Here is a 27136-nt window from a genome sequence, read left to right as displayed (position 1 = left end):
GAAATTGCACATAAATACATACATATACATATATATCTATGCTCATATATACAGACATATCTAAGAACATACACATACACAATTATATATACATATAAATACAAACTTACACACATATGGATGAGGACAGCTGTGTAAAGAAGTGCAGATCTCTGTAGAGGGAACCTGTGGAAGAGGTAGGCACTGGACAAAGCAGTGAAGCTTGATCTTCAAACGGCCTCACAGAGGTGATGTGCTGTGTTTCAGAAGACTCATCAAGCCAAGTGAAATTGTAATCATGGTTGAAGTTGTAACTGGCACCATTGCCAGTGGCACATAAATGGCAGCCATTATACTCTTGGAGTGGTTGGTGTTAGGAAGGCATCCAGCCATAGAAACCATGCCAAACCAGACTGGAACTTGGTGCAGCTCTCTGGTTTTCCAGTTCCAGTCAAGCCAACTAACCCATGCCAACATGGAAAGCAGGCGCTAAATGATGATGATATATATACACATATACATGCAGATATGTACACATCCATATCCCATAATTAAAATAATCTGCTTATATAAGCATACACCAATAAACACTCATGTATAAAATATATATACACTTACATGTATGTATGTATATATATATACACACATACATTCATACCCAAGAATATGCACTCATAAAAATATGTATGCTCATATACACATCCATATAAATCTACAAACAAGCCCATATATATACATATCCTTATATAGATAAATAAACATATGCTACAACTGGTCCTTAATCACAAATAGAGAACATAACTTCAATGTATACAGATAGTCGTGCACACATACATACACACACCTAGCTTACAGCTGAGGAAAGATCTATGACTGATACCATTGTTAATTAAACTAGGTGTGAAATGAATTGGTAAAAGTACCTACAAGGTGTGTTCAAAATGTATCCAACTTTATTTTTTTCCACCAAAACTAATGCCACATGGGCAAAATCTTTTGGGTGGGGTGATGTCACCCTTCCTGCTCATGTGTGAAAATTTTTGTGTCAGTTCCTGGCTGTTATGCCAAGAGTACAGACATATAGTGTGTGCTTGTTGGATTTTTGTTTTCACACAAGAAGACTGAATGAATTGAGCAGAAACTATAAACCCATGTCTTATTACCAGTGATGATGGTCTTCATGAAGTTTTGGGTCATGGTTTGCACAGTCCAGCATGTCCTGAGTGATTTCCATCAGAAGTTACTTCTGCAGCACCTTGGTGATGAATTTCGCCAGCACTCTTTGCATGTGCAGCACTGATCCAGTGATTATTCTCACTTCGCAGAGCAATTTCCCAGATTGTTAGATGAGTCTTCCATTAATATTTGCCAAACCTTCATATTAGCTCCTCGTTTTAGCTTGTGGTAAGCCTGCCTGAGTGTGCCTCACTCTCCACTGAAGCATGGCCATATTTGAAGTATTTGATCCATCCTTCATCTGAGTTTTGCCCATGGCATCATTACCAAAGGCCTGCTGAATCTCCTGAATTGTTTGAGCCTGGGTACCACCAAGGTTTTGGCAAAAAACTTATGCAATATATCTGTTCAATGTGTTCAGTGAAAACGAAAATCTGACAAGTATGCACTACATGTCTTTACTCTAGGCATAACAACTGGGAACTGACACAACCTGCTGTCATGAAAATTTTCACGTATGTACAGTAACGGTGGTATTAATGCCCAAGCAGCATTAGTTTTGGTGGGGAAAAAATAAAGTTGGATATTTTTTGGATGCACCTTGTATAGGTAATTATGTAAGCTAACTTATTAAATAGGTAAACAATTTAGTTAAGTGTTTTACAGAAAGATCTTCCTCAAAAAATGTGGGCACCTAACGATTATCTCATCAAATTTATTTACAAGTTTACTGGTGCACTTTATTGCAAGTGCTTCAGCACAACACCAGCCAGTTACTGCCATCACCCTTATATAGTATGGTGTGCCTAATTACCAGCCAAGATATCAAATATATCTGTACCTGAGTGTTTGAGCTCCCAAATCATTTTAGATAATGATATAAAGTTGGCTTTACTTTCTGTCCTAAAGCTATTCAACTGATTATGTAATCTAACTGTAAAACTGTTTGAAGTCACACCAATATTGTGATTGAACATTTATAAACTACATTTTCAATAAGCCAGTTATTTTCCAGAGGGCATTCAGTTGATCTTTTACAGTTACACAAGATCTATGATGTAACATTTTTGTAGTCAATGTTAGAAAAATAGTAATGAAAGGTTTGTAGTGACGTCATATTCCAGTGTGCGCACACGCAACGTCATTCTTCAGTGTGCGTGTGCGGAACGTCACCTTTGTAGTGACGTCATGTTCCAGTGTGCGCACACGCAACGTCATTCTTCAGTGTGCGTGTGTGGAACGTCCTTCTTCAGTGTGCGTGTGTGGAACGTCCTTCTTCAGTGTGCGTGTGTGGAACGTCCTTCTTCAGTGTGCGTGTGCGGGGTTGGAACCTTCTGGAAAGGCATAAGGAAGTTCCCTCATGCACATGCGCTAGAGACTGAAGAATAAATTCCATAGCGTTCCTTAATAGCATCGGGGACTTGAGACACGGCGATAGAAGAGAAAGGACGTATATTTTGAAACCTGTGATCAGCCTATTCTCCTGTCCCAGACGCTTAGGATTTAACCTGTTCTATTGCTGCTGAATTGTTGTAAAGCTTACAAACGTTTGAATTCAGCCTTGTTGCATTGAACTAGGTGGATACCAGCATACCATCGTGTTTCATTGTTGAACCAAGAAAATAAAGAATTATATATATTTTTAAACTTGCGTTTCGTTCCTGACTGGTAGTTTCTAGAAACAAAAAGAAAGGAAATTGTGTTGCACCCCAAAAGTGTAAAGAAGCAACCAGTTCCCTTTACAGTGGTGACCCCGAACATAGAACATTTAACTGAAATCTAGAATCTACCTAGTCTGAACCAATCAACCCGCCGCAGTCATATCTTTCAACAATTTGTCTCCAGTCGTCTCAAGCAGTTTCAGCAATTTCATCGTCGACGAAAAAAGTTTGACTTAATCTGTTAGTGCGATCCGTGACCAAGCATAACAGGCAGTCAAACTTAAGAAGAGACAGTTTAAAATACATAACATTAAAAAAATTTGTTTTAGACGCGACGAAGGTTGGTAAAATTTTTTAAAAAAGGAATTTTTTATTCTCTGTGCATACAGTACAAAAACAAACAAACAAAAAAAAGACTTTTTTTTTTTGGTAAATTGTACATGTAAAATATTTATTGGTTCAATTGCTGGTCTTGTTTTTCCTTTTTTCCTTCTTGCGTCTGTTCAACTTTGATTCGTTGTCATTTACCTTTCCTTTGACAGAATCATCTAGTTAAAATTAAAAAAAGAACAACATGTCTTTGGCATCATTACCTATTTTCACGGGTGATGCCGCACTTTGGTTTGCACAACTAGAGGCATATTTTTGTGCACATAGTGGTTCTTCTGAGCAGCAGTTGCAAATTCTTTATAGTTGTATGCCTCCTCAACTTGCAACTACTGCCAGAGATCTTATTACGGATCCTTCTCCAGACGCCACTTATGCGTCTGTTAAATTAGAAGTGGAGAAGAGAAATACTAGAAGCGAGGAAAGTCGCTTCAATGAATTGATGGCGGATGAGGAGTTGGGAGATAGGACATCACCCCTTCATTTAGTTCGAAAAGGGGATACAGATTTTCGCCCGGTGGGAGATTATCGGCGTCTAAATTCTGTGATGATTCCGGACAGATATCTAATTAGGAATCTCAATGACTTTTCAGCGAATCTCCATGGCTGTACCATTTTTTCTAAGGTTGACCTCATACGTGCTTATCATCAAATACCGGTCAACCCAGACAATGTTCCTAAAACGGCTATTACCACTCCTTTTGGTTGTTTTGAATTTTTATATATGAGTTTTGGTTTGCGGAATGCCACTAGTACGTTCCAACATTTTATAGATGAAGTTGTTCGTGGACTTGATTTTGTTTTTGCGTATGTCGATGATATTCTCATCGCAAGTGATGCGCATGAAAATCATCTCCAGCAACTTTTCTCAGCTTTTTCAGCGTCTTCGCGACTATGGTGTTCGCATTAATCCAGACAAGTGTGTTTTTGGGCAACCATCTCTTGATTTTCTCGGTCATTATATTGATTCGAGTGGAATCAAACCACTCTCGTCTAAAGTCGATGCAATTCAGCGCATCGCACCACCTTCTTCTTTGCGTCAACTTCGCCATTTTTTGGGTATAGTTAATTTCTATCGACGCTTCATAAACCGGTGTGCGGACAAGTTGTTTCCTTTAACGCAGTTACTAAAGGGCAATTCTAAAAAGGACGCCCGTCTTACTCTTTCAGCTGAAGCACTGTCTGCCTTTGAGTTAGTTAAAAAGGAACTAGCTTCAGTTCCTGTTTTAGCACATCCGGCTTCTGATGCTCCACTTACTTTATCTGTGGACGCATCAGATTCTGCAGTTGGCGCTGTCTTGCAGCACACCGTAGATGGTGAAACTAAACCTTTGGCTTTCTTTTCTTGCCAGCTAAAGCATGCTGAACGCAGATATAGTACTTTTGATCGAGAGTTACTAGCGATCTATCTGTCAGTTCGGCATTTTCAGCACCAGCTCGAGGGACGAGAGTTTGTGATTTATACTGATCACAAGCCCCTTACTTTTGCACTATCTTCTAAAACGGATAAACTCTCTCCTCGTGCTTTCCGTCACCTGGACTATATTTCTCAGTTTACAAGTGACATTCGACATGTGTCAGGGAAGGAGAACGTCCCAGCTGATGCTCTTTCTAGACTCCCTGTCAATTCCATTTCCTCTCCGGCAGAAATTGACTTAACTGCTATTTCGCAGGATCAACCACCTTTAGCGGAGTTGGATTTAACTTCGCCCAAGTTTATCAATTGTAAGTTTGCCTACCGACCGCTCCCTTCAGCAGAAGGCTCTATTCTTTGTGACGTATCCACCGGTTCTCCTAGACCGTTAGTACATGAGAAACATCAACGTTCTGTTTTTGATGCTCTTCATTCATTGTCACATCCGGGTATCTCTGCCACAGTAAAGCTTATTACTGCTCGGTTCTTCTGGCCCAATATGCGACGATCGATTACCTCTTGGGCACGCTCTTGTTTGAGGTGCCAGAGTGCTAAAGTCCATAGACACGTTCGTGCTCCACTTGGACAGTTTTCTTCTCCTGAGGCCCGTTTACGCCATGTCCACCTTGATTTGGTTGGACCATGGCCTGTGAGTCGCGGGTTCTCATATATTTTAACCGGTATTGATCGTTTCTCACGTTGGCCGGAAGCTATTCCTATAGCAGACATTTCTGCTGAAACTGTTGCGAAAGCTTTCGTGTCTAATTGGATTTCTAGGTATGGTGTACCGTCCAGTTTAACCACAGATCGTGGTCGACAATTCGAAGCGGTTTTATTTCGTGAGTTATCACGAATCCTAGGAATGCATCATATACGCACCACTAGTTACCATCCCGCTTCTAATGGGATGGTGGAGCGTTTCCACAGGCAACTTAAGGCCGCGTTGCGTGCCTCGCCGAATCCACAGTCGTGGACTGAATTTCTTCCTATCGTCCTGCTTGGATGTCGGACTGCGATTAAAGCAGACTTTGGTTTTTCTTCTGCCGAGCTCTTGTATGGTACCACACTGGCATTGCCTGGTACGATGTTGGTGCCAGACAAGTCACAGTCTCTTAATTTAGAGTCTTATGTTGCTCGTCTACGCAGATATTTCTCTGCCCTTCCTCCTATGGGCCCTCGACACCAAAATCCTCCTTCTAATGTGCCATCAGATCTTGATTCTTGGACGCATGTTTTTGTTCGTGATGATTCTGTTAAAGGACCTCTTGTTTCTCCTTATAAAGGACCTTTTCGTGTGATTTCCCGCACGCCGAAGGTATTCAAACTTGAAATTAACGGTCGTTCGGAGACCGTCTCCGTAGATCGTCTAAAAAGGGCATATTTTGAGGTGTCCACATCTTTTGATGACCCCACTGCCACAACCATCGTTGAACCTTCACATGCACCTTTGACAACACCACCATTCACACATGCACCTTTGACAACACCACCATTTACACATACACCTTTATCAACACCAACATCGGCAACACCACCTTCGTCGTCGCAGCCTGCCTCGAACAAACCTTATGTTACGAGGTCAGGCAGAACTGTTCACTGGCCGAAGAAACTTTCAAAGACGATTTATATTTAACATTCTCAATTGACTTCCCAGTGACAGTTACGATACTAATTGAACTTTGTTCATTTGAGTATTATTTTTTCTTTTCCTTTGCTGCATGCTTGTTTATATTATAGATCTTTTTTTTGTTTTAATTTGTCATATTGTGTGCCATTTTGGTGATTTGGTATCCACCTTATATTCTGTAGCCACTACAAGGAATTTTGTTTCGTGCTTCCGCACTCGAGGGGGAGCCTTTGTAGTGACGTCATATTCCAGTGTGCGCACACGCAACGTCATTCTTCAGTGTGCGTGTGCGGAACGTCACCTTTGTAGTGACGTCATGTTCCAGTGTGCGCACACGCAACGTCATTCTTCAGTGTGCGTGTGTGGAACGTCCTTCTTCAGTGTGCGTGTGCGGGGTTGGAACCTTCTGGAAAGGCATAAGGAAGTTCCCTCATGCACATGCGCTAGAGACTGAAGAATAAATTCCATAGCGTTCCTTAATAGCATCGGGGACTTGAGACACGGCGATAGAAGAGAAAGGACGTATATTTTGAAACCTGTGATCAGCCTATTCTCCTGTCCCAGACGCTTAGGATTTAACCTGTTCTATTGCTGCTGAATTGTTGTAAAGCTTACAAACGTTTGAATTCAGCCTTGTTGCATTGAACTAGGTGGATACCAGCATACCATCGTGTTTCATTGTTGAACCAAGAAAATAAAGAATTATATATATTTTTAAACTTGCGTTTCGTTCCTGACTGGTAGTTTCTAGAAACAAAAAGAAAGGAAATTGTGTTGCACCCCAAAAGTGTAAAGAAGCAACCAGTTCCCTTTACAGGTTAATAAATCATAAACAAGATTGCTGACCTCCACACAATAAAGAAATACTTATAACTCTGATATATGTGTATGTGTGTGCATGCTTAAAGGAAGATTTCTTTTGAGTAATTAACTAATAAGAATATTTTTAAACCTTTTCATTCCAAAAGGTTTGTATCATTCTATTTGTCAAAAAATATTTTTTAACAGTTAACTTTCAAAGAAAATCTAACCCTAACTCAAATATTGTGACTGTACCAAGTACTTTTTGCAATAACTTTTATATATGTGTGTTTTTGTATATACATACATACTGGTACACACACATGTGCGTGAGTGTCTGTTTGCGTCTTCTCGCTTATATGACTGGGACACACTTGTTTGAAACTGTCATATAAAATCAAGACAGTGATATTTGTCTCTAATCTCCAATGGAAACATGTCAGGCCATGGGGAAATATTTCTCTTGTTCAGAAACAAGTGGAGGCTGGTAACAAAAAGGTTATCCAGCCATAGAAAATCTGCATCAACAAATTTCACCCAACCCATGTAAGCAGGGATAAGCAGATAAAAAAGAATAGTGAATTGATAGAATGATGACATCATTATCATCGTTTGGAAGATGGATATTAAATGATGACAATTTCTTGCAAGATTTAGATATATTCTGAGTTTCCATGTCCTGCCACGATTGACTCTGCTTTTCATCTTTCTAGGGTCCATAAAATATAGTACCTTTCAATGTAATTGACCATACCCGTCCCCATAAAGTTCAACTCTGTAGTAGCTTGGTTAATCATCATCATAAAATCTCCACTTTTGTTGAAGCATATTTCCTATGGCCAGATCCCTTCCTAATGCCAACCCTCACCTGTTCTCAAACAAGGCAATATTCTCCCAGACCTAAACATGTTTCTCGTGGAAGACTGGAAACAAACTACCTTGCTTGTATGATGGTGATACAAATTTACACCATCACATGATGTCTAGATAAGAGTATACACACACAATAGGCTTCTTCAAGTTTCCATCTTCCAAATCTACTCACAAGGCTTTGAAAAAGAAAATCAAGAACTAAAAAGAGTTTCAATAAATTAATGCTTCGTTTATTTCAGTATTAAAATTAAGAACATACAAAGTAAATATTTCTTGAATGTCAGGAAATATTTTTTTTCCATCCTTACTATAAGCTGGAATTATTATTTTACTCTTTCACCACTTTCAGCCTGTGACCTGTGGTCATGCTGGGGCACCACCATTGAATGAAAATTCTTCAGTTGATACTTTCGCAATGATTTCTGTTGGTTGATTTTTTATTTTTGGTTGCATAAAGATATGTATGTATATTTTAACAGTGCTGTATGATTCTATAGACTTGGTAAACAAGAAATGGAACAGATTTATTCCAATTTACAGCCAATGTCTATTTATCTCAAATGAAATTACAAAAAAAAACAAAGAAGCAAACTCAGCTTTCCTGAATTGCTTTGTGCATGTGTGTACACATGCATGTACACATGCGTGTACATGTATCCTCATCATTGTTATCATCAGCTGCAGTATCACTACCGTCATCATTATCATTGTTGTCATCACTATTGCCATTGCAGTCATGACCATCATCATAATTGCCATTGTTTTTGTCAGCATCACTATCATCATCATTATCATCATGTCCCCTGAGAAGCTCTGATCAGAGGCAAATAACTATGATCCACTATTCTATACTTCTGGACTTCTTTCATAAATTTTCAGTGGCTGGGAAAATGTACATGACAAAACCTTTTTACCTTTTTAAATGAAAATGATGATATTTTTACATCTGCCCGTCACATACACACAAGTTCTCCATGTTATTCCACTTGACTGTCAATACTAGCATAGAAGTCTGGCAGAAGCATTGCCACTTTGTGGCGTAGTTCATTTTTTCTTTGATGACGCTCCTGTTCCTTTCTTTGAATATCAGGTAAAAGTTTCCAAGAATTCAGCATTTTCTGAAGTAGATGTCTGTAAAAATATACAAAGAAATAATTGTAAAGGTATTAGTGTCTGTGGCGCTGGCATCTCCACAGTCAGTATTTATCCCAGGGAAACATCCATGACATGGGCCAACTCAGCTTGGCACCAATATTGTCATTATAACACAGAGCCACAACAGATTCAAGAAAGTAGCTCCCCTGGCCCAGTGACAGTTCTGCCAATACAGTGTTCTTGATTGATAATTTATTTATTGCTTCCTAAGAGATAAAAGGCAAAATCAATATCAGAGTACAAGGAATGTGTTGGAACTGAACCCAGGACCCTTACTGTAAGCCGGAATTATTATTTTACTCTTTGGTGATATGCTGTGTTTCAGAAGACTCATCAAGCCAAGTAAAATTGTAGTCGTGGTCGATGCTGGTGTCACATAACTGGCACCATTGCCAGTGGCACATAAATGGCTTGTGAAGCAAGCTTCTTAACTACACACACAAATGAATATACAAATAGCCACAAAGTATTTGATCTGACATTCTAACAATTCTATTAATTAGCTGCCTTATACATAGGTCACAAGTCAAGTGGCCACATAAAGGTTTCCTTACTAGCCCTTCAACCTTACTATTTATTCCATTTCTACATTTCTAGTCTGGGATTAGATCTAGAAACTTGACTTCTGATGTATTACCCTATATATATATTCTTTTATTTGTTTCCGTCATTTATCTGCAGCCATGCTGGAAGCACCATCATGAATACATAAATAAATAAATTTATTTATATATATATATATAATATATATATATATATATATATATATATATATATATATATATATATCAGTAACATTTAGATTCAGTTGAATATGGTACTTAAGTTAAAGGCCCCAGAATTTAGTATGGTATCATCCATATAATTCAAAATGGGGCGATTACAATCAAAATAAGCAACAAGGATATCCAGAGGTGATGCAATACGATCGTTTTATGCGACTCCATTTAATTGAACAACGCAAATATTACATCAATTTTAAAATGTAGAGCAATCTTCAGCTGCATAAAAATATGGAATTTAGTTAAATTCAAAGGATTCATTTGTATAGTTTTTCTATTAACCAAAATCACAGAGAGGATAAGTGGATAGACAAAGAACATATTTCATCAGCAACATCATAGTTGTAACTGATATTTTTTTCACAGGAAGACACTGCTTATCATTGATTTTATTCTGTTATTCAGATTTACTAATGTGGGGGGGGGGGGGTTAGACTAGTTTATCAAGTCTAATGGAAACTAAGAATCTATCTTTTATGGATAGGGTAAAAAGACAATTAAGTGACAGAGTCATAAATCAAGATTTCTTTGAAGTAAAAACCACTTGGTTCAATAAGAATATATTTCAGCCAAATTTGCAGGCTAAAGCTGATGGGATAGGGAGAGTAAAACTTATAATACTTAACTATTTGACAACCATAAACCCAGTGTTAATTTGATATGAGGGGCGTTCAATAAGTAATGCCCCTGACCCACTTCCCATAGCAGTAGAGCAACGAAACTTGGCAGTTATTAATCCTTTTCTACATAGGAACCACCCAGAGTTACACATTTCTCCCATCATTTGATGCAGCTCTGGAGACTGTTTTTGTAGAAGACCCCAGCTTGGTCCTCCAACCACGACGTGACTTCAAAAATCAAGGCTGCATCATCTGGGAAACGCTTTCCTTTCAAAAACAATTCATGGCTGGGAAGAGGTGAAAATCAGAGGGTGCAAGGTCAGGAGAGTAGGGGGGATGGGGGAGGAGTTCATAGCCACATGCCTGTGCTTCTGATCTGGCGACAAGCGAGTTGTGGACCGGAGCGTTGTCCTGCAGGAGGAGGATGCTCCGCCTCTTGATTTTGATAGCTTCTCTTAATTTCCTCAAAAGTGAAGCATAATAGGCTCCTGTAATTGTGGTACCCTTTGCCAGGAAATCTGTCATCACTACTCCGTCCTGGTCCCAGAAGACTGTGAGCATGACCTTGCCAGTGGAGAGCTGCACCCTTGCCTTCTTTGGAGGAGGTGAGTCACGGTGCTTCCACTGCATTGACTGAGCTTTGGTCTCTGGATCATAGTGATGGACCCAGCTTTCATCCTGTGCAATCAGTCTTTTGAAAAATTTTGACTCATCTTGGCACATCTCCAAATTCATCCTTGAGCACTCAACGCGTTCTTGCTTCTGGAAAGGTGTGAGCAATCTGGGAATCCATCTGGCAGACACCTTTTGCATATGCAAATGGTCATGAATGATAGTTTCCACAGACCCGGTACTAATCTTGACCTCATGGGCTATTTGGCGAATAGTTATGCGTCGATCTTCCAAAATGGCAGCTTCAACTTGACAGACAGATGCCTCATCAATGGCAGAAAGGGGGGGGGGCGACCAGATCCGGGAGCTGTTTCCACAGAGTTCCGACCATGTTTGAATTCATGATGCCAGCGCTTTACAAGGTCATATGATGGGGCATCATCACCGTAAGTTACTTTCATTTCATCGAAAGTCTCCTGTGGTGTGCGTCATTTCAAATACAAAAACCAGATCACTGCTCGACACTCAACAGGCTCCATTTCACACCTGACTCAGTTCAAACACCTGTAAATCAGGAACCACAATTAGTTCAGAGCTGTAATTTGCCACTTAATCTATAGAGATATAAATAATTGCACATGCAAAATTTCAGCTAGATCAAACAACTGCAAATGGGTCAGGGGCATTACTTATTGAACGTCCCTCATATACATAGGTACATTTTAGAGAATTTTTTTCCCACACACAAAAAAATTTCAGAATAATTTCAGTATTTTACACAATAGAGGGGTGAAGAATATAGAAATAATTCCATATATATATATTTCTATACTAACTTAACATATATTTATAGTTAATTATTAAGTAGTAATTTTTGGTACTAATAAGTTAAATTAAAGGAATATGTTAAAAATTTATATATTTTCTATATGCTAATAATTTTAGAGCATATTTCTTGTATTATAGAATAAATAGTGAAATATATTAGTATGGTTTTATATAGGTTGAGTATGAAATTTATGGAAATATATTATAAATAAAATGATATATATATATATAATATATATATATATATATATATATATTTATTAATAAATAAAACATATGCATATATATATACATATATGTACGTACCTACCTCTACATGTATATATACACGCATATATGAGTACAGGACACTAAAAAAACATCAAACACAATGAGAAACGAAAACATAGACACAAACCCAAGGAACTGGACATTTTTCTTAAACAACAAAAAAATAGAGTACAGGACAAATAACACAAGGAAAAAAAACCCTTCTACAGTCGCCATGGTTTCATCTACTCTACGTTTTGAAGGTGAAGGCGAGACATATCTTCGATAGAAACTTTCCTTCCTGCGAAAAGCAAATCAAATAAAATTTGAGATCTTTTTGCAGAGGGGTAAAAATGGTAACAAAAACAGGACAGTAACGACAGTACAAAATATAAACAGTAAAAGACAGGACAAGGAAAATAACAAGACAAGAAGGGCTGTTAAGCCGAACGAAAAAAAGTATTACGAATGCTATATCTGTGGATGGCGATGGGGGCAAAGAAAATTGCCGTCCACACCTTAAGAAGGTCAGGCGAGAAAGAAGGTGGCAAGGCTCTCGTCGCGGGTTAACGGCGGGAGGGAGGAGGAGGAGTAAGAGAAAGGGAGAGAAGAAAGGGGAATGGTTGTGAGGAAACCAGAAAGAATGAAGAATGAGAGAGAGGGAGAGAGAGAGAGAGTGAAGAATGAGGGAGAGGGAGAGATAGTTAAGTGGAAGAAAAGGAAATCAAAGAATAAAGGCTGAGAAAGGGAGGGGACAGAAAGGTTAAGAGTGCGCATCATATATACATATATATATATATATATACAGAGAGAGAGAGAGAGTCACAAATTAAAATTTGCAAAATTGGTTCACCACAAGTTTACAACCATTTATTATCTACATCGGCTGATATATAGATATCACTACTGGCAACTCACAGGTGTTGAAGCTGAATTGTATCACTAACATCATACTTGGAGGTTCTATGGCATGTCACCATTTGACTGTCTGACTAAACCATAAAGATAAGACTCTACATCCATTCATCCATTACTCTCCCATTCTCTCTCTCTCCACACACACACACACACACATATTTACATAAAAATGCTTGGCCTATAGTGGTTAGGGCAGTGGTTCTCAGACAGGGTCCAAATAAGATTTTTGGGGATCCTTGCAAACAAAATAGTAAATTGGGGACCCACAGTAGTATATTAAAGATCCATGGAAAAAGTTTACTTCAAATGTATTTATTGTAAGAAACAGGTAGGTTTCTCTTTCTAATAATTTTACATAGTTCAACCTACACAATGTGTGAAAAACAAAATAGGAATTTCAGAAGGAGTATCTATAAAACTAGATTTTAAACATCAAATGGCTATGGGGGGGGTCCACCAGAATAAAATAATAATCATAGGGGTTCACAGACAAAAAATTGTTGAGAATCACTAGGTTAGGGTGTTGCAATCATGATCTTGCAAATGTGGTTTCAATTCCCAGACCAGTGGTGCATTGTGTTCTTGAGCAAACCACTTTATTTCACATTGCTTCAGTTCACTTAGCTGTAAACGGGTAACCCCACAAAAGACTGGTATTCTATTTGAGCGTAATGTCAGCCTGCTTGCCTAACCAGTAGGGTGGCATCATTTGAGAAGTAAAACAATGTGAGAAAATGCATTGTGACCAATGGTGTAAGACATCTAATAATATGATTGGTACTCTGATATTGCAACAAAAGGATCAAAGGTCCTTCCTGATGCATAGGCTCACAAAGCTGGTGTTCTGGATTCTGTGGTGTATATATTTCCTACCTGGGCAGGTGGGCAGCCATCACAGGATTACGTAATTTTGCCAGCTGAGTGGACAGGAGCAACATGAAATGAAGAGTTTCACTCAACAACAAAATGCATTCTCCAGTCCTGGAATCAAACCCATAATCATGATCACAACAACCTAACCGCTGAGCCATGTGCCTCTACATGGTAACAAATGAATTCCTACCAGTTTCTGTCTCATTATTCATTCCAAACGATAAGAGATGAATAAAGAAATTAATAAACTTACGTGAGATAAAACTTTTGGGCAATTTCTTCTTGTTCCCATGATGCAATAGTTTGTTCATTTGCATAAGTCACCCAAGCATTGAAGACTGTACGGCAGAGATTGCTTGCAAAATACTTTTTCGCTTTCTTCTCTAAGGCAAGTTGGTAATTCTTATGCTGCATAAAATAACGTTTTGGTTTATTCTTCTTTAAACCAGATAATTTTTGTATGTGTGTGTGTGTGTGGCTGTATAGTTAAGAAGCTTGCTTTGCAACCAGGTGGTTTTGGGTTCAGTTCCACCACACACCACCTTTGGCAAGTGCCTTCTACTAAAATGATCGGAATAGACAAAGCCTTGCAGGTGGATTTGGTAGACAGAAACTGAAAGAAGTTTGTTGTATATATATATATCATCCTCATCATCATTTAGCATCCATTTTCTATGCTGGAATATGTAAGAGGATTTGACTGGAACTGGTAAGCAGGAGAGCTGCACCAGGTTCCAGTCTGTTTTGGCTTGGTTTCTATGGCTGGATGCCCTTCTTAACACAGACCACTCCATAGAGTGTACTGGGTATTTTTTATGTTTCACCAGCATAAGTGTCTTTTATGTGTTACTGGCCCAAGTACCTTTTACATGTCACTGGCACAAGTGCCTCTCATGTGTTACCAGCATGGGTACCTTTCACATATCATCAGCACTGGCTATGACCATGATTTCATATATGTGTGTGTGTGTGTGTAAGTGTGGGCATGTATTTGTGTGTACCCTTGTCTTGATATTATGTGAAGTCTGTGAATGAACATCACTTATACAAGTGATGGTGTTCATTTCCAGTCTTCTGTAAAAAATATGCCTGACCAAGAAGAAATATTATCTTGCTTGAAAACAGGTGGAAAAAATGGTGTCTGATCATAGCATAGAAAATCTGCCACAACAAATTCAATCTGACCCACTGAAGCATGGAAAAGTAGGTTTTAAACTGTTAAAGAATGTGGAATTGATATTGGTGTTGGTGCCACATAAAAAGCACTCATATTGGTGCCATATTAAATGCACTGGTGTCATATAAAAAGCACTTAGTACATTCTGTGGAGTGATTGGTGTTAGGAAGGGTAACCAGCTGTAGACACCATGCTAGAACAGATGATGGAGTCTGGTGTGGCCTCCGGACTTACCAACACTACTCAAACCATCCAACCCATACCAGTATGGAAAACATATGTTAAATGATGATGATATATAATATAATAACAATAACCCTAGGATGGTATTTATATATATTTAATGCATTGGCTACATGAGTTTCCACAAATCACATGACTTTTAAGAGTCATGTGATTTGTGGAAACATATGTACTGATGCATTAATATTTATGAATTCCATCCTAGGATTATTGTCATTATTATTATATTTATCCTACATTATATCGGTATAATGATGCAACCCTGCTGAAAAACTGGCTCACTAGATAATATAATTAGATGGTGGCTGAAATAATGGAGTAGGAAGTTTATTTGCATATTTTAAACGTTATCATAAACAAATTTAAAAGATATATATATATATATATATACACACACTAACACACATATAGAGACACATACCAGTGTGGGTGTGTGTGGCTGTATGGTTAAGAAGTTTGCTTTGGAACCAGATGGTTTTGGTTCTTATGATGTATAATCAAATGTGGAACAGCATTATTTGTAATATTTTATCTCAGAAAAAAACCTCTGTTTTTTAACTCATAAATCTCTTTAAAAATTAACTTTTCAATGCAAAACACTTACATTCTTCCAACAGATGAAGTGACGCCTGACTAACGCTTTTTCATAGAAGATGTCAGCAGAGTTGGTTTTCTCATTGATTAATTTTTGGACATGGTTGTGCCAGCTCATTAAAACGTTTCTGAAAATAAATTAGTAAAGTGATCAATAATTATTAATTAATTTAACCAAAATCTAAGATATTGGATTACTGTCTCTTTGGTAAACTTTGCCATGGCTACAAATGATGATCCTGATAATTACACGCTGCTATGATGGTATAGATCATATGTTTATCCCTGAATAGATGAAACTGTCAGTGAACTTTGGTCCATTCTATATTTTGGAAATGTGTGTTTTATCACAGGAAGTGGGTGATAAAACACATATTTCCAAAGTATAGAATGGACCACAGTTCACAGACAGTTTCATCTCTTGTAATATGCTTATTATTAAATCATTTTACAGATTACATGAACAGCGAGGCTCACCAATGGAAAAGTTCTTAACTGGATCAAGCCAAAACTATCGCTGAAAGCTAGGATCACCAAGCATAGATTGGCATATTTTGATCATATTATGCGGATAAAATCCCTGGAGGACATCATGCTTGGAATGGTCAGTGGCAAGAGAGGAAGAGGTCGACCAAGAACCCGCTGGCTTGACACCATCAAGAGTGACACGAGAATGGCCATAGTCAATCTGAAAGAAGTGACCCAGGATAGAACTGGCTGGAGAACACTGATCCATTGAATAACCAAGTGTCAACTTCAACTGAGCGGATAGAGAGAGAGAAATCACTTTTTCTTTACACTCACTTCTCTCTCTCTCCATCTTATCTATCACTTACCCTCTCTTCTATCTCGTGTATTATTGTATCAGTGTAACATAACCTCCCTAATGTTAGTGCCATGAAAAAACACACCTTGTACATTCTGTAAAGTAGTTTGTGTTAGGATGGTCATTCAGCCATGGAAATCAAGTGAAAAATAAACAAAAAAAAAACCGAAGGATATGAATGGTACATGATACTCTGATTCATTTAAGGAGGCAGTAACTCCTCGAAATAAGAACTAAATTGGACTGTGATGACCTGTCCAACCCATACCAGTGTGGAAAGTAAACACAAAATGATGTGCGTGCGCGCGTGTGTGTGTGTGTGCATGTATGTATTATGTACAAACACACAGACACACACACATATATATATGGCTATGTCAGTGTGGACTTGTATGTATGTATATATTTGTCGATCAATACAGATACATATCAGTACATACAGCTTCACTTTATTGTTGTCTTTTAGGTTATGTAGATTATGTAATTTACATATATGGAAAAAAACTATATGCAGGAGTGGTTGTGTGGTAAGTAGCTTGCTTACCAACCACATTGTTCCGGGTTCAGTCCCTCTGCGTGGCACCTTGGGCATGTGTCTTTTACTATAGCCTTGTGAGTGGATTTGGTGGACGGAAACTGAAAGAAGCCCATCATATATATATGTGTGTGTGTGTCTGTATTTCTCCCCAACCCCTCCCAACATCACTTGACAACCGATGCTGGTGTGTTTATGTCGCCGTAACGGTTCGACAAAAGAGATTGATAGAATAAGTACTAGGTTTACAAAGAATAAGTTTTGGAGTCAATTTGCTCGACTAAAGGTGGTGCTCTGAGTAGTGTTTGAAGTTTGTCCTGTTTTTATAGGGAATTCATGGCTTAAATAAGTATATATTTTGAAAAGGATTTGCGACATAAGCTATGTCTTTCTATTTGAACTTCTTGAAATCAGTGTAAACTGTGAAACTGGTTAACGCTTCAAATATATTAATAAAAGATATTTTAGCTATTCTCAATGCATTTTCAACTTCTATTTTTCCTATATATATATATATATAAAAAAAATATATATATTTATCCACATATATTAGATTATTTTATTTATTAGGGAATAAAAAATTCCGGCGTCAGGGATTCAAATATATTGAATTATTCTCGATAAGGAAATATATGTTATTTAGCGATAGAAGTCCCCATGCAATTCATCAAATCCTAATATACATCACACCATATCATAGAATTTTATTTTAATACTTACTATTTCAGTTCCAAATTTCTCTTCTACATGTGTTTCATGAGGTGTGTTTAATGTTCCCTAGACACTCAGTCTTTTACAGGAACATGTCTTAACTGCAACCCCAATCATCAGGACTCTTCATAACTTTTTTATAACTCAATAACTATTTCTATATTTTAATATTTTAACAGTTACGAATGTAACTAACAGACAAATATGCGTGTGTGCAAATAAATTCACTGAACATTGCTGTGCAAACCATAATTTAATTGATTAAAAATTAAAAATTTACAAAACTAAATTCAAATGCTTGGCAAATTTATTTGCACACACACATATTTGTCTGTTAGTCACATTTGTAACTGTTAAAATATTAAAATATAGAAATAGTTATTGAATTATAAAAAAGTTATGAAGAGTCCTGATGATTGGGGTTGCAGTTAAGACATGTTCCTGTAAAAGACTGAGTGTCTAGGGAACGTTAAACACACCTCATGAAACACATGTAGAAGAGAAATTTGGAACTGAAATAGTAAGTATTAAAATAAAATTCTATGATATGGTGTGATGTATATTAGGATTTGATGAATTGCATGGGGACTTCTATCGCTAAATAACATATATATATACATACATATATATATTTATATATATATGTATGTATGTATTTATGTATGTCTATGCATATATATATATATATATATCTTATGGAAGACCAGAAGTCACCCATGCATACCAGCCTCCCTTCTCCACACCACCAATGTTGTCCAAGGGAAAGGCAAAGGCAAATACAGCTTGGTACCAGGGATGTCACAACTCATTCCTACAGCTGAGTTGACTTGAGCAATGTGAAATAAAGCATTTTGCTCAAAAACACAACACACGGTCAAGTCCAGGAATCCTCACATTTGTAAGCTTGATGCTCTAACCACTGAGCCACATGTCTCCTAGGATGTGTGATGTGTGTGTGTGTGTTTGTATTGTTTAAATATACATAAAAACGCACTTGAAGTTCATAGTTTTGCAAGCTGCATGGTGACCTCAATAGTACTAGTGTCATGAAAAAAGCATCCTTTACATGCTGTAAAATGTTTGGTGCTAAGAAGGGCATCCAACCATAGAAACCATGCAAAACACAAGAGCACAATGCAGTCAGTCCTTTGGGCCCATCAAGTCCTGTCAAACTGTCCAACCTGTGTCAGCACTGAACATGGATATTAATTGGTGATGATGACAATGTTGATGGTAGTAGTGGTTCTATAATCTTTCTATATTGATAGTTAATGGTACAAAAGATTATCTATATTCTAACTAAATACCTGACTATGTTTGACAGTGGTACACTAGTCTATATTCTATCTATGTTAACCAAGTTTTTATTTAAATTGATTATGTTAGATAGTGTTCTATAGTCTTTCTACTTCAATTATGTTAGACAATAATCTATCTATATTTTATCTATGTCTGACAGAAGTCTATATATATATAGGTAGTGGCACTCTATCTTTATTTTATGTCAATGTTATCTAAAAGAAGCTAATTCTATAGGGTAAAAAAAGCCTAAAGAAATTTGAGCTCATATAAATATAATTTATTAATATAATTTGTCACCCTCAATGGCAGCATTTGCAATGGCAGCAGTGTTGTCAACATCATCATCATTATTATTATTTAATGTCCATTTTCCATGCTGGCATAGCTTAGACAGTTTGAGTGGAATTGGTAAGCTGGAGAGCTGCAGCAGGCTTCAGTCACCTGTTTTGGCTTAGTTTCTCTGGTTGGATACCATTCCTAATGCCAACCAGTCTTTTATGTGTCACAGGCATAGGTACCCTATACATCACCAGCATGGGTGCTTTTATGTGTCACTGTGCCATGATGAGATGTGTTTTTTCTGGCAGCACTAGCAGGGCCTTGCTTTGAAGAAATAAGAAAAAGGTCTGAACCCAAAACAACGCATGAACTTATATGATGAGCTTTGTTAGGTTGTCAAAAGAATACTTACTTCTGAATTCTACATTTGTCCATTTCAATAGCTTTAGATTCAGTGTTATGTATCTTGGCTATAAACTCCTTCCAAGGTAAAACTCCATATATTTTCAACAAATATAGTCTATAGAAATCATCAGCTTTTGAGTTTAATTCTTCCAACTCTTTCATTCTCTGTTCTTGCTCAGCTTTTCTCTGAAATGTCCAACATAATATAAGGAAACAACAACAACAATGGCTTCAAATTTTAGCACAAAGCCAGCAATTTTCAAGGGAATGGGTAAGTCAGTTACAACAACCCCAATGTGCAACTAGTACTTACATTATTGACCCTGGAAGGAAGAAAAGCAAAGTTGACTGTTATGGAATTTGAACTCAGAACATGAAGACAGATGAAATACCACTAAACATTTTGCTCAGCATGCTAATGATCTTGTCAGCTCACTACCTCAATAATAATAATAATAATCCTTTCTACTAAAGGCACAAGGCCTGAAATTTTGCAGGAGGGGATTAGTTGCTTACATCAACCCCAGTGTTTCACTGGTATTTAATTTATCAACCCAAAGGGAAGAAAGTCAAAGTTAACCCTGGCGGAAATGGTTTCAAATTTTGACACGAAAGGGAGTGGGGTAGTTAATTACATTGATAAGTACTTGACTAATATTTTATTTTATCAACCTCGAAAGCAAAATTAACCTCAGCAAAATATGAACTTAGAAAAGAAAGAGCCAGAACAAATACTGCAATGCCTTTTTGTTAATGCTTTAACAATTCTGCCAGTTCACCATTGTAATAATAATAAAATAAAAAAATAAAAAGACCAAATCTCATCAAGTGATGAATAATATAAGCATGAGTTTGAAACAGAGAGAGAAAAGAGGCCATTGATGGCACTCATGCTGCATTATGGATGATACAACAAAGCTCTTCATTCTATTCCATTAAATTAGATATTAAACTATTTAAAATGTGTCAGCTTTTCTCCAGAAAATAATTCCTCAGTCACTTAGTGATAGTAGGATAGGTTAATTTTACTAGTGCACAATGCAATATGTCTCACTTTAGTTCAATGTTTGTAATAAGGAATAATACCAGGAATGAAATTATAAATTAACTGCTAAAATTGTTTAAATAGCGGTGTTAACAGACATTATAAGCACTAATTATACTCAGAAAACTCAAAAGTGAGAGATATGTGGTTTGGTATTTATTTACTGTAACATTTTATCAGCTAATTTATGCTCTTCAAGTGATATTTTACAGATTAAAAATTAACTCATTTTTTATCTGGTCAAGTAAATCAATAACATCATTTTATATAAGTGTGTACAATCATATTTCATTTAAACCTGTTTAGCATGCCTCTAATTAGTTAATTCCAATTTGACAAAGCTTCTGATGGATATGAGTAACAACTTGGTATCCATAGCTGACAACATGCAAAGATGCAGAAATACATGCATCATATGGCCCAATGGTATGTTTTCTTCATATTGTCTATAAGAAGATATTTTTTTTCTCTTGAAACACTTTCTGCAGTATATGTTTTTCTATGTTTGAGAGTACATGAACATGGTAAATCTGATTGTGCACACCTATATTTTAGTCAACATTGCTTAGTGTGCCTCTAATTAATTAGCATCAGTTTAGTTGTAACACAATATTATATTAGTTTACAATGAATTTCTCCTTACATTGATGTAATTCTTTAGTGTTGCTAATTACAAAACAACCTCACTAAGGCTGGTGTAATGAATAAAGTATCCAGCATACCTTGTAGGGTAGTTGGCAATAGAGAGGGCATCAAGCCAAAGTAACCATGTTGAAATTGAGGCAATGGAACACAACATAGTCATCTAACACCTAACAACCATGTCAGACCATGCACTGCATACCAGCATGTAAGGTGGATATCCTTCTATATATAAGACTATGTAACAAAATTGTAATTTTTGTTTGTCTTTGGTCAGTAAGTGTTATTTCCTATTTGCTTCTATCTAGAAATCAAAAGAAATGACTACTATTCCCTTCAAACTTTGCTTGTGTTACTCAGACATGACTGTTATGAAACTGACCTATTTTCCATTATATTTCAGACAGATTCATCACTGAGTTGCTGAAGCAGAAATATCATAATAGCAAATATTCTGCTCAATACCACAGATTTGCTTGTCAGTTGCTTAACCATAACCACTTGAGCATGTCCCTTAGTGGCTGACAATATGTGCATCTCTGATTGTGACCAGTAGTAGTTGGGGAGCATGCTAGTCATGTGATGAGAGGAATTCTTTGGGGTTTGAATAAATGTAACAAAAGCAAAGTTTGAAGGAAATATAATCCATTTTACATGCTTTCCAGTGGTAAGCAAATAGATAATAACAGTTGCTACCCAATGACAAAATTCATGTTACATAGAGTAATAGCTGATATACATCTTGGTTAGTTGATTAGTCATACTTTAAATTTTTTAGAGAGAGGGGAGAAAGAAAGTCAAAGAGAGATACAGAGAGAAATACATTTAGAGATACAAGATGAATGTACATACTAAGGTTTGTAGCAGAAAGAGAGGGGATACGTGAGAGCAAGAGTAGTTATGGTTATACAATTGAGAGATTGGTTCAATTTTAATTTTAAGATAATAAATATTTTTCTTTTGGAAATTAGTTTTCATTTTATTTTGTATAAGCACCTAGAAATTTGATAAAAAGTTAAATTACAATTATTTTATGTATAATATATTTCCTGATATTACCCATGGTGGCAAAATCAAGGTGTGTCTTATACAATGCCATGCTGCAAAATGCAGCACATAGGAACAATTCACAGCTGTAAATATTGGCAGCACTGTAAACTTAAAGAGAGCTTTGTTAATATACAGTGCTGAGTACATGTTACCACTGTGGTTAGTATAGAGCTTGGGGAAGAGCAAGCCACTAAAGTCTGTCAGGCTGTCTAACTGTGAGGTATAATCTAGAGGAGGGTGTATTAGTAAGGTGTGTCAAGTCAACTATTTGTAGGGTACAACTTAGAGTAGGGTGAACTGGCAAGCTCTATCAAGCTGACTATATATATAGGATAAAGATCTATTTGTAAGTTCTATCTGACCTATTACCTGTGGAGTTTAATTTATTTATATATTTATATTTAGTTAATTAATACATCACAATCAGTCAATAATGACATCATTACTTACATGTTTTCAATAGACCAATCATTGTTTATACATTATTTCTAATGTGAAAGTTACAAGAAAGTGTCTCTAACACAGTGTGAAATGCCATTTTTTACTTTTGCTTTGTTTTTTTTTTTGCATTGATATTTTTTTTACAAATATGCAAAAAATATACATATACATGGAAGTCTCTCTTACGTTCCATCTCTCTCTCTCTTTCTCACACTTTATTATCATCATCATAATCATTTAATGTCCATTGTCCATGTTGGCATGGGTTGGATGGTTTGACCAGGGCTGGCAAGCCGGAAGGCTGCACCAGACTCCAGTCTGATTTGGCATGGTTTCTACAGTCAACCACTCCAAGAGTATAATGGGTGCTTTATGTGGCACCAGCATGGGTGCTATTTGCATGACACTGGTATCTGCCATGACTACAGTTTTGCTTGGCTTGATGGGTCTTCTCAAACATGATATAATGCCAAAGGTCTTGGTCATTGCCTCCATGAAGCTGAACACTTGAAAGGAGCTCAGCCACTTTACCTCTGTGAGACCTAACACTCGGAACGTATTTTTTATGTGTCACTATATACATATACATGTTTGTATTCTTTAAGTTCATTAACAGGAAACGTTTTTGAATAGGCATTTAAAAGCTCCTATTTTAATATATCAGCTACAACCTAATGATATCAATTTGCAATAGCAATTTTATGGCGTTGCACCGAGCTGTGCCAATATAATGTACGATAAATGTAGTAATAATAATAATAATCCATGGATGGAATTTATAAATATTTTAATGCATCAGTATACACACAAACACATAAGAAGGTAGTAACTCTGAATAAGAACTGGCTCAGTTTAACTCATGCCAGCATAGAAATATAAATATAAAATGACAGTGACAATGATGATGATTATCTATATGTGTCGAGCATGATCTTTAACAGCGTCACCTTACTGGCAAGTGAAAAAATATTCCAGCGAGGTCGTTGCCAGTGCCGCTGGACTGGCTCCTGTACAGGTGGCATGTAAAAAACACCATTTGAGCATGGCCATTGCCAGTACCACCTAACTGGCCCTCGTGTCAGTGGCACGTAAAAGCACCCACTACACTCTCGGAGTGGTTGGCATTAGGAAGGGCATCCAGCTGTAGAAACTCTGCCAGATCAGATTGGAACCTGGTGCAACCATCTGATTCGCAAGTCCCCAGTCAAATCGTCCAACCCATGCTAGAATGGAAAGTAGATGTTAAACGATGATGATGATGATGATGTATATCTGCACAATTTCCACTCAAAAGGCTATGGAAGAGAATTTAACCAAAGTACCACACTGTGGCTTGAACTAGGAGCCAAAACGGTTGCAAAGCAAACTTCTTAATCAAACAGCCATACCTGTAAGTACAGTCTTCTAGCAATCATTGGAGAAATACAACAACCTTTTGTGCAGTTTGTGTCAACCAAATTCCTCACTCAAGGCTACAGTATAACACTTATTCACACAGCCATAAAGCTAGTTACATTCTTGAGTCATGCTGACTCATAAAGGCTGGTTTACTAGTTTCCATGGTATATAAATTCCTCACCTGAATGGGATGTAGGTCCATTGCAGGATTACTAATTTTTGCCAGATGAGTGGACTGGAGCAACTTGAAATGAAGTGTTTTTCTGAAGAACACAACACGTTGTCCAGGAATCAAAACCATAATCTTACAATCATGTACCCAACACCCTATCCACTAGGCCATATGCCTCCACAGTCACACAGCAACACCTGTAAGCAAAGCCTTCTAGCAAGCACTATAGAAGTAAGAATGAAATAGAAATACCTGTTCCTCTAAATGTTTCTGCTGTTCAATTGCTTTCACGCGAGCTCTCCTCTCATCTTTTTCTGCCTTGATACACTCCTCTATACATTTTTTCTCCATCATCTGACAATATATAAAATAAGATTAATGTTAGGGTAAATAACAGATGGAGCATTACAAAGATGTGTTTGTCCAATGTCAATAAACAGAGTGGGAGGTGGAAGACATTAAATAAAATATTCATCATAAACAGTTTGGAATGGTTGGTCTCAAAAATAGACAAAGCTATAAATAGTAGCATGCAAAGTGAGGGTTGGACAGAGTTTACTAAGGTAGATTTTCTACAATGGGATGCCCTTTCTGTCATCAATTTTCCCATGGCCAGACATGTTTTTGCAGAATATAGGAAATGAAGGACACTGATTATATGACAGTGACACTTATTTACAGCAATCATGTGGCGTCAAGACAAGAAGACATAATTGCATGAGCACACATACACACATATATATACATACATGACAGGCTTCTTTCAGTTTCCATCTACCAAATTCACTCACAAGGCTTTGATTGGCCCAAGACACTTGCCCAAGATGCCACGCAATGGAACTGAACCCAAAACCACATGGTTAGGAAGCAAACTTCGTTACTGTACTGTCATGCCTGCACCCACCAATCCCAGTATGTTACTGCTACTTATGCCAACTTCAGCAGGATTTGAATTCAAAATACTGGGGAGCAAGACCAAATCATTGTTTCTAACATTCCCTTGGCATATTTCCAGAAGGGGAAAATCTACTCTTAATTTTTCTGATATTGTGGGTATGGTCTGTGTGGTTGAGAAGTTCACTTCCAAACCACCTGATTTTAGGTTCAGTGCTACATAGTAGCACTTTGGGCAAGTGTCTGATACTACAGCCCCAAGCCTTGTAAGTGAATTTGGTGCATATGTGTGTGCATGCATGTGTGTGCATGCATGTGTGTGCACACATGTGCATTGAAAAAATTCAACTTAAATAGATCTACCAATTTTTCTTCCATTTCTCTTCTCTTCCGAGCTTCCCTTTCCATCTTTAAGTGCTTTCTCTCATTGGCACGATTCTCCAGATCTGAAATTCAACCAATTTCAGTTTCTTTTTAAAACTAAATTGGACTGTTTTTGACGAAAGAAATAAAAATAAAAAGAGAAGACATTGATATTAATTCTCACATACCACTCTATACACTTTTATTATGTTCACTGAGTTTCTCATGGAGTTGTAGTCAGAGTACTTTAACAGTTGGGGGTGAAAGTACCCTCACCTATCTTTAACTGAAATAATGGAGTATGAAATGTTATGACACTCTCTAACCAGGCTGCTATACAATGCAGACAATATGTGCATGGTAAATATTTATACAAAAATCACTGCACATCAACTAAAGGTGATCAACTAGCAGATTCATTAGTGTCAGATATAGTGCTTTGTGGTAAACATTCCAGTTGTCTAAGTTCAAATCCTTTCAGGGTTGAGATACAAAATACCAGTTCTGTATTGGGGTAAATTCTTTCCTTCTGTCAGTGTGTCTGTCAATCTTTTTGGAAGAAATCAGCTGTGGACAGACATGAAGAGAAACAGGGTCCACCAAGTCTAAAAATACCCCAAACATGCTGCATGTCACAACACTACCTGTATAACCCCATCAAGGAATTGAGGACCCAAGGCAAAGCAAAGCACTTCAACCATTTATACATTGGCAGATCTTTGTGGTTTTTGTCGCTGCATGTCGAAATCTTAAAAAAAATTTCTAATGTATCATACAGATGTAATTTTTGATGCTGAATCCGAATTTGCTATTCATTTATTCCAGAAAAATTTTGTGAAAATGTTACAGGTGTTCAAAGTTTACAGAATTTTCAGCCAATCAGAAAAAAGCGTGTTTGCTGCCTTTTCCATCATTAGTGAGGAGGTAGGGGCCACCGGCATGTCAAAACATTAAACTAGCTACAGTAAACAGTGAAAAACATTTAAACATTCGGGAGCAAATTAAATATATAAAAGCTACAAACATACCAACAGGAGTTGCTAGAAATAACAGTCAAAACATTGCTTAAAACAGACATTTATTAGTTTAAAAAATACAAGAATG

The 27136-nt window shown here is 37.1% G+C and overlaps 1 protein-coding gene across 4 annotated transcripts in view; it reads right to left on the bottom strand.

Annotated features, from left to right (window-relative positions):
* Positions 1 to 8123: 8123 nt before the first annotated feature.
* LOC115211911 (coiled-coil domain-containing protein 191-like) overlaps positions 8124 to 27136 on the bottom strand; it is a 73867-nt gene continuing 54854 nt past the window's right edge. For 2 of the 4 annotated variants that reach the window (XM_029780658.2, XM_036502731.1), the window contains exons 14-19: positions 26033 to 26115; positions 25028 to 25129; positions 20035 to 20213; positions 15980 to 16097; positions 14209 to 14363; positions 8124 to 9049 (exon numbers count right to left, since the gene is read on the bottom strand). In XM_029780658.2, coding sequence (XP_029636518.1) covers positions 8896 to 9049; positions 14209 to 14363; positions 15980 to 16097; positions 20035 to 20213; positions 25028 to 25129; positions 26033 to 26115 — 791 coding nt within the window. In that variant the 3' untranslated portion in view covers positions 8124 to 8895. Of the gene's footprint in view, positions 9050 to 14208; positions 14364 to 15979; positions 16098 to 19917; positions 19924 to 20034; positions 20214 to 25027; positions 25130 to 26032; positions 26116 to 27136 lie in introns of those variants that run through there. The other 2 variants (XR_004999092.1, XM_036502732.1) reach the window with 2 other exon arrangements.

The sequence above is a fragment of the Octopus sinensis genome, linkage group LG5 (genome assembly GCF_006345805.1).
Source record: "Octopus sinensis linkage group LG5, ASM634580v1, whole genome shotgun sequence".
Classification (NCBI taxonomy): domain Eukaryota; kingdom Metazoa; phylum Mollusca; class Cephalopoda; order Octopoda; family Octopodidae; genus Octopus; species Octopus sinensis.
The sequence above is the reverse complement of the archived record's forward strand: the minus strand, read 5'-3'. Positions and strand labels throughout refer to the sequence as shown.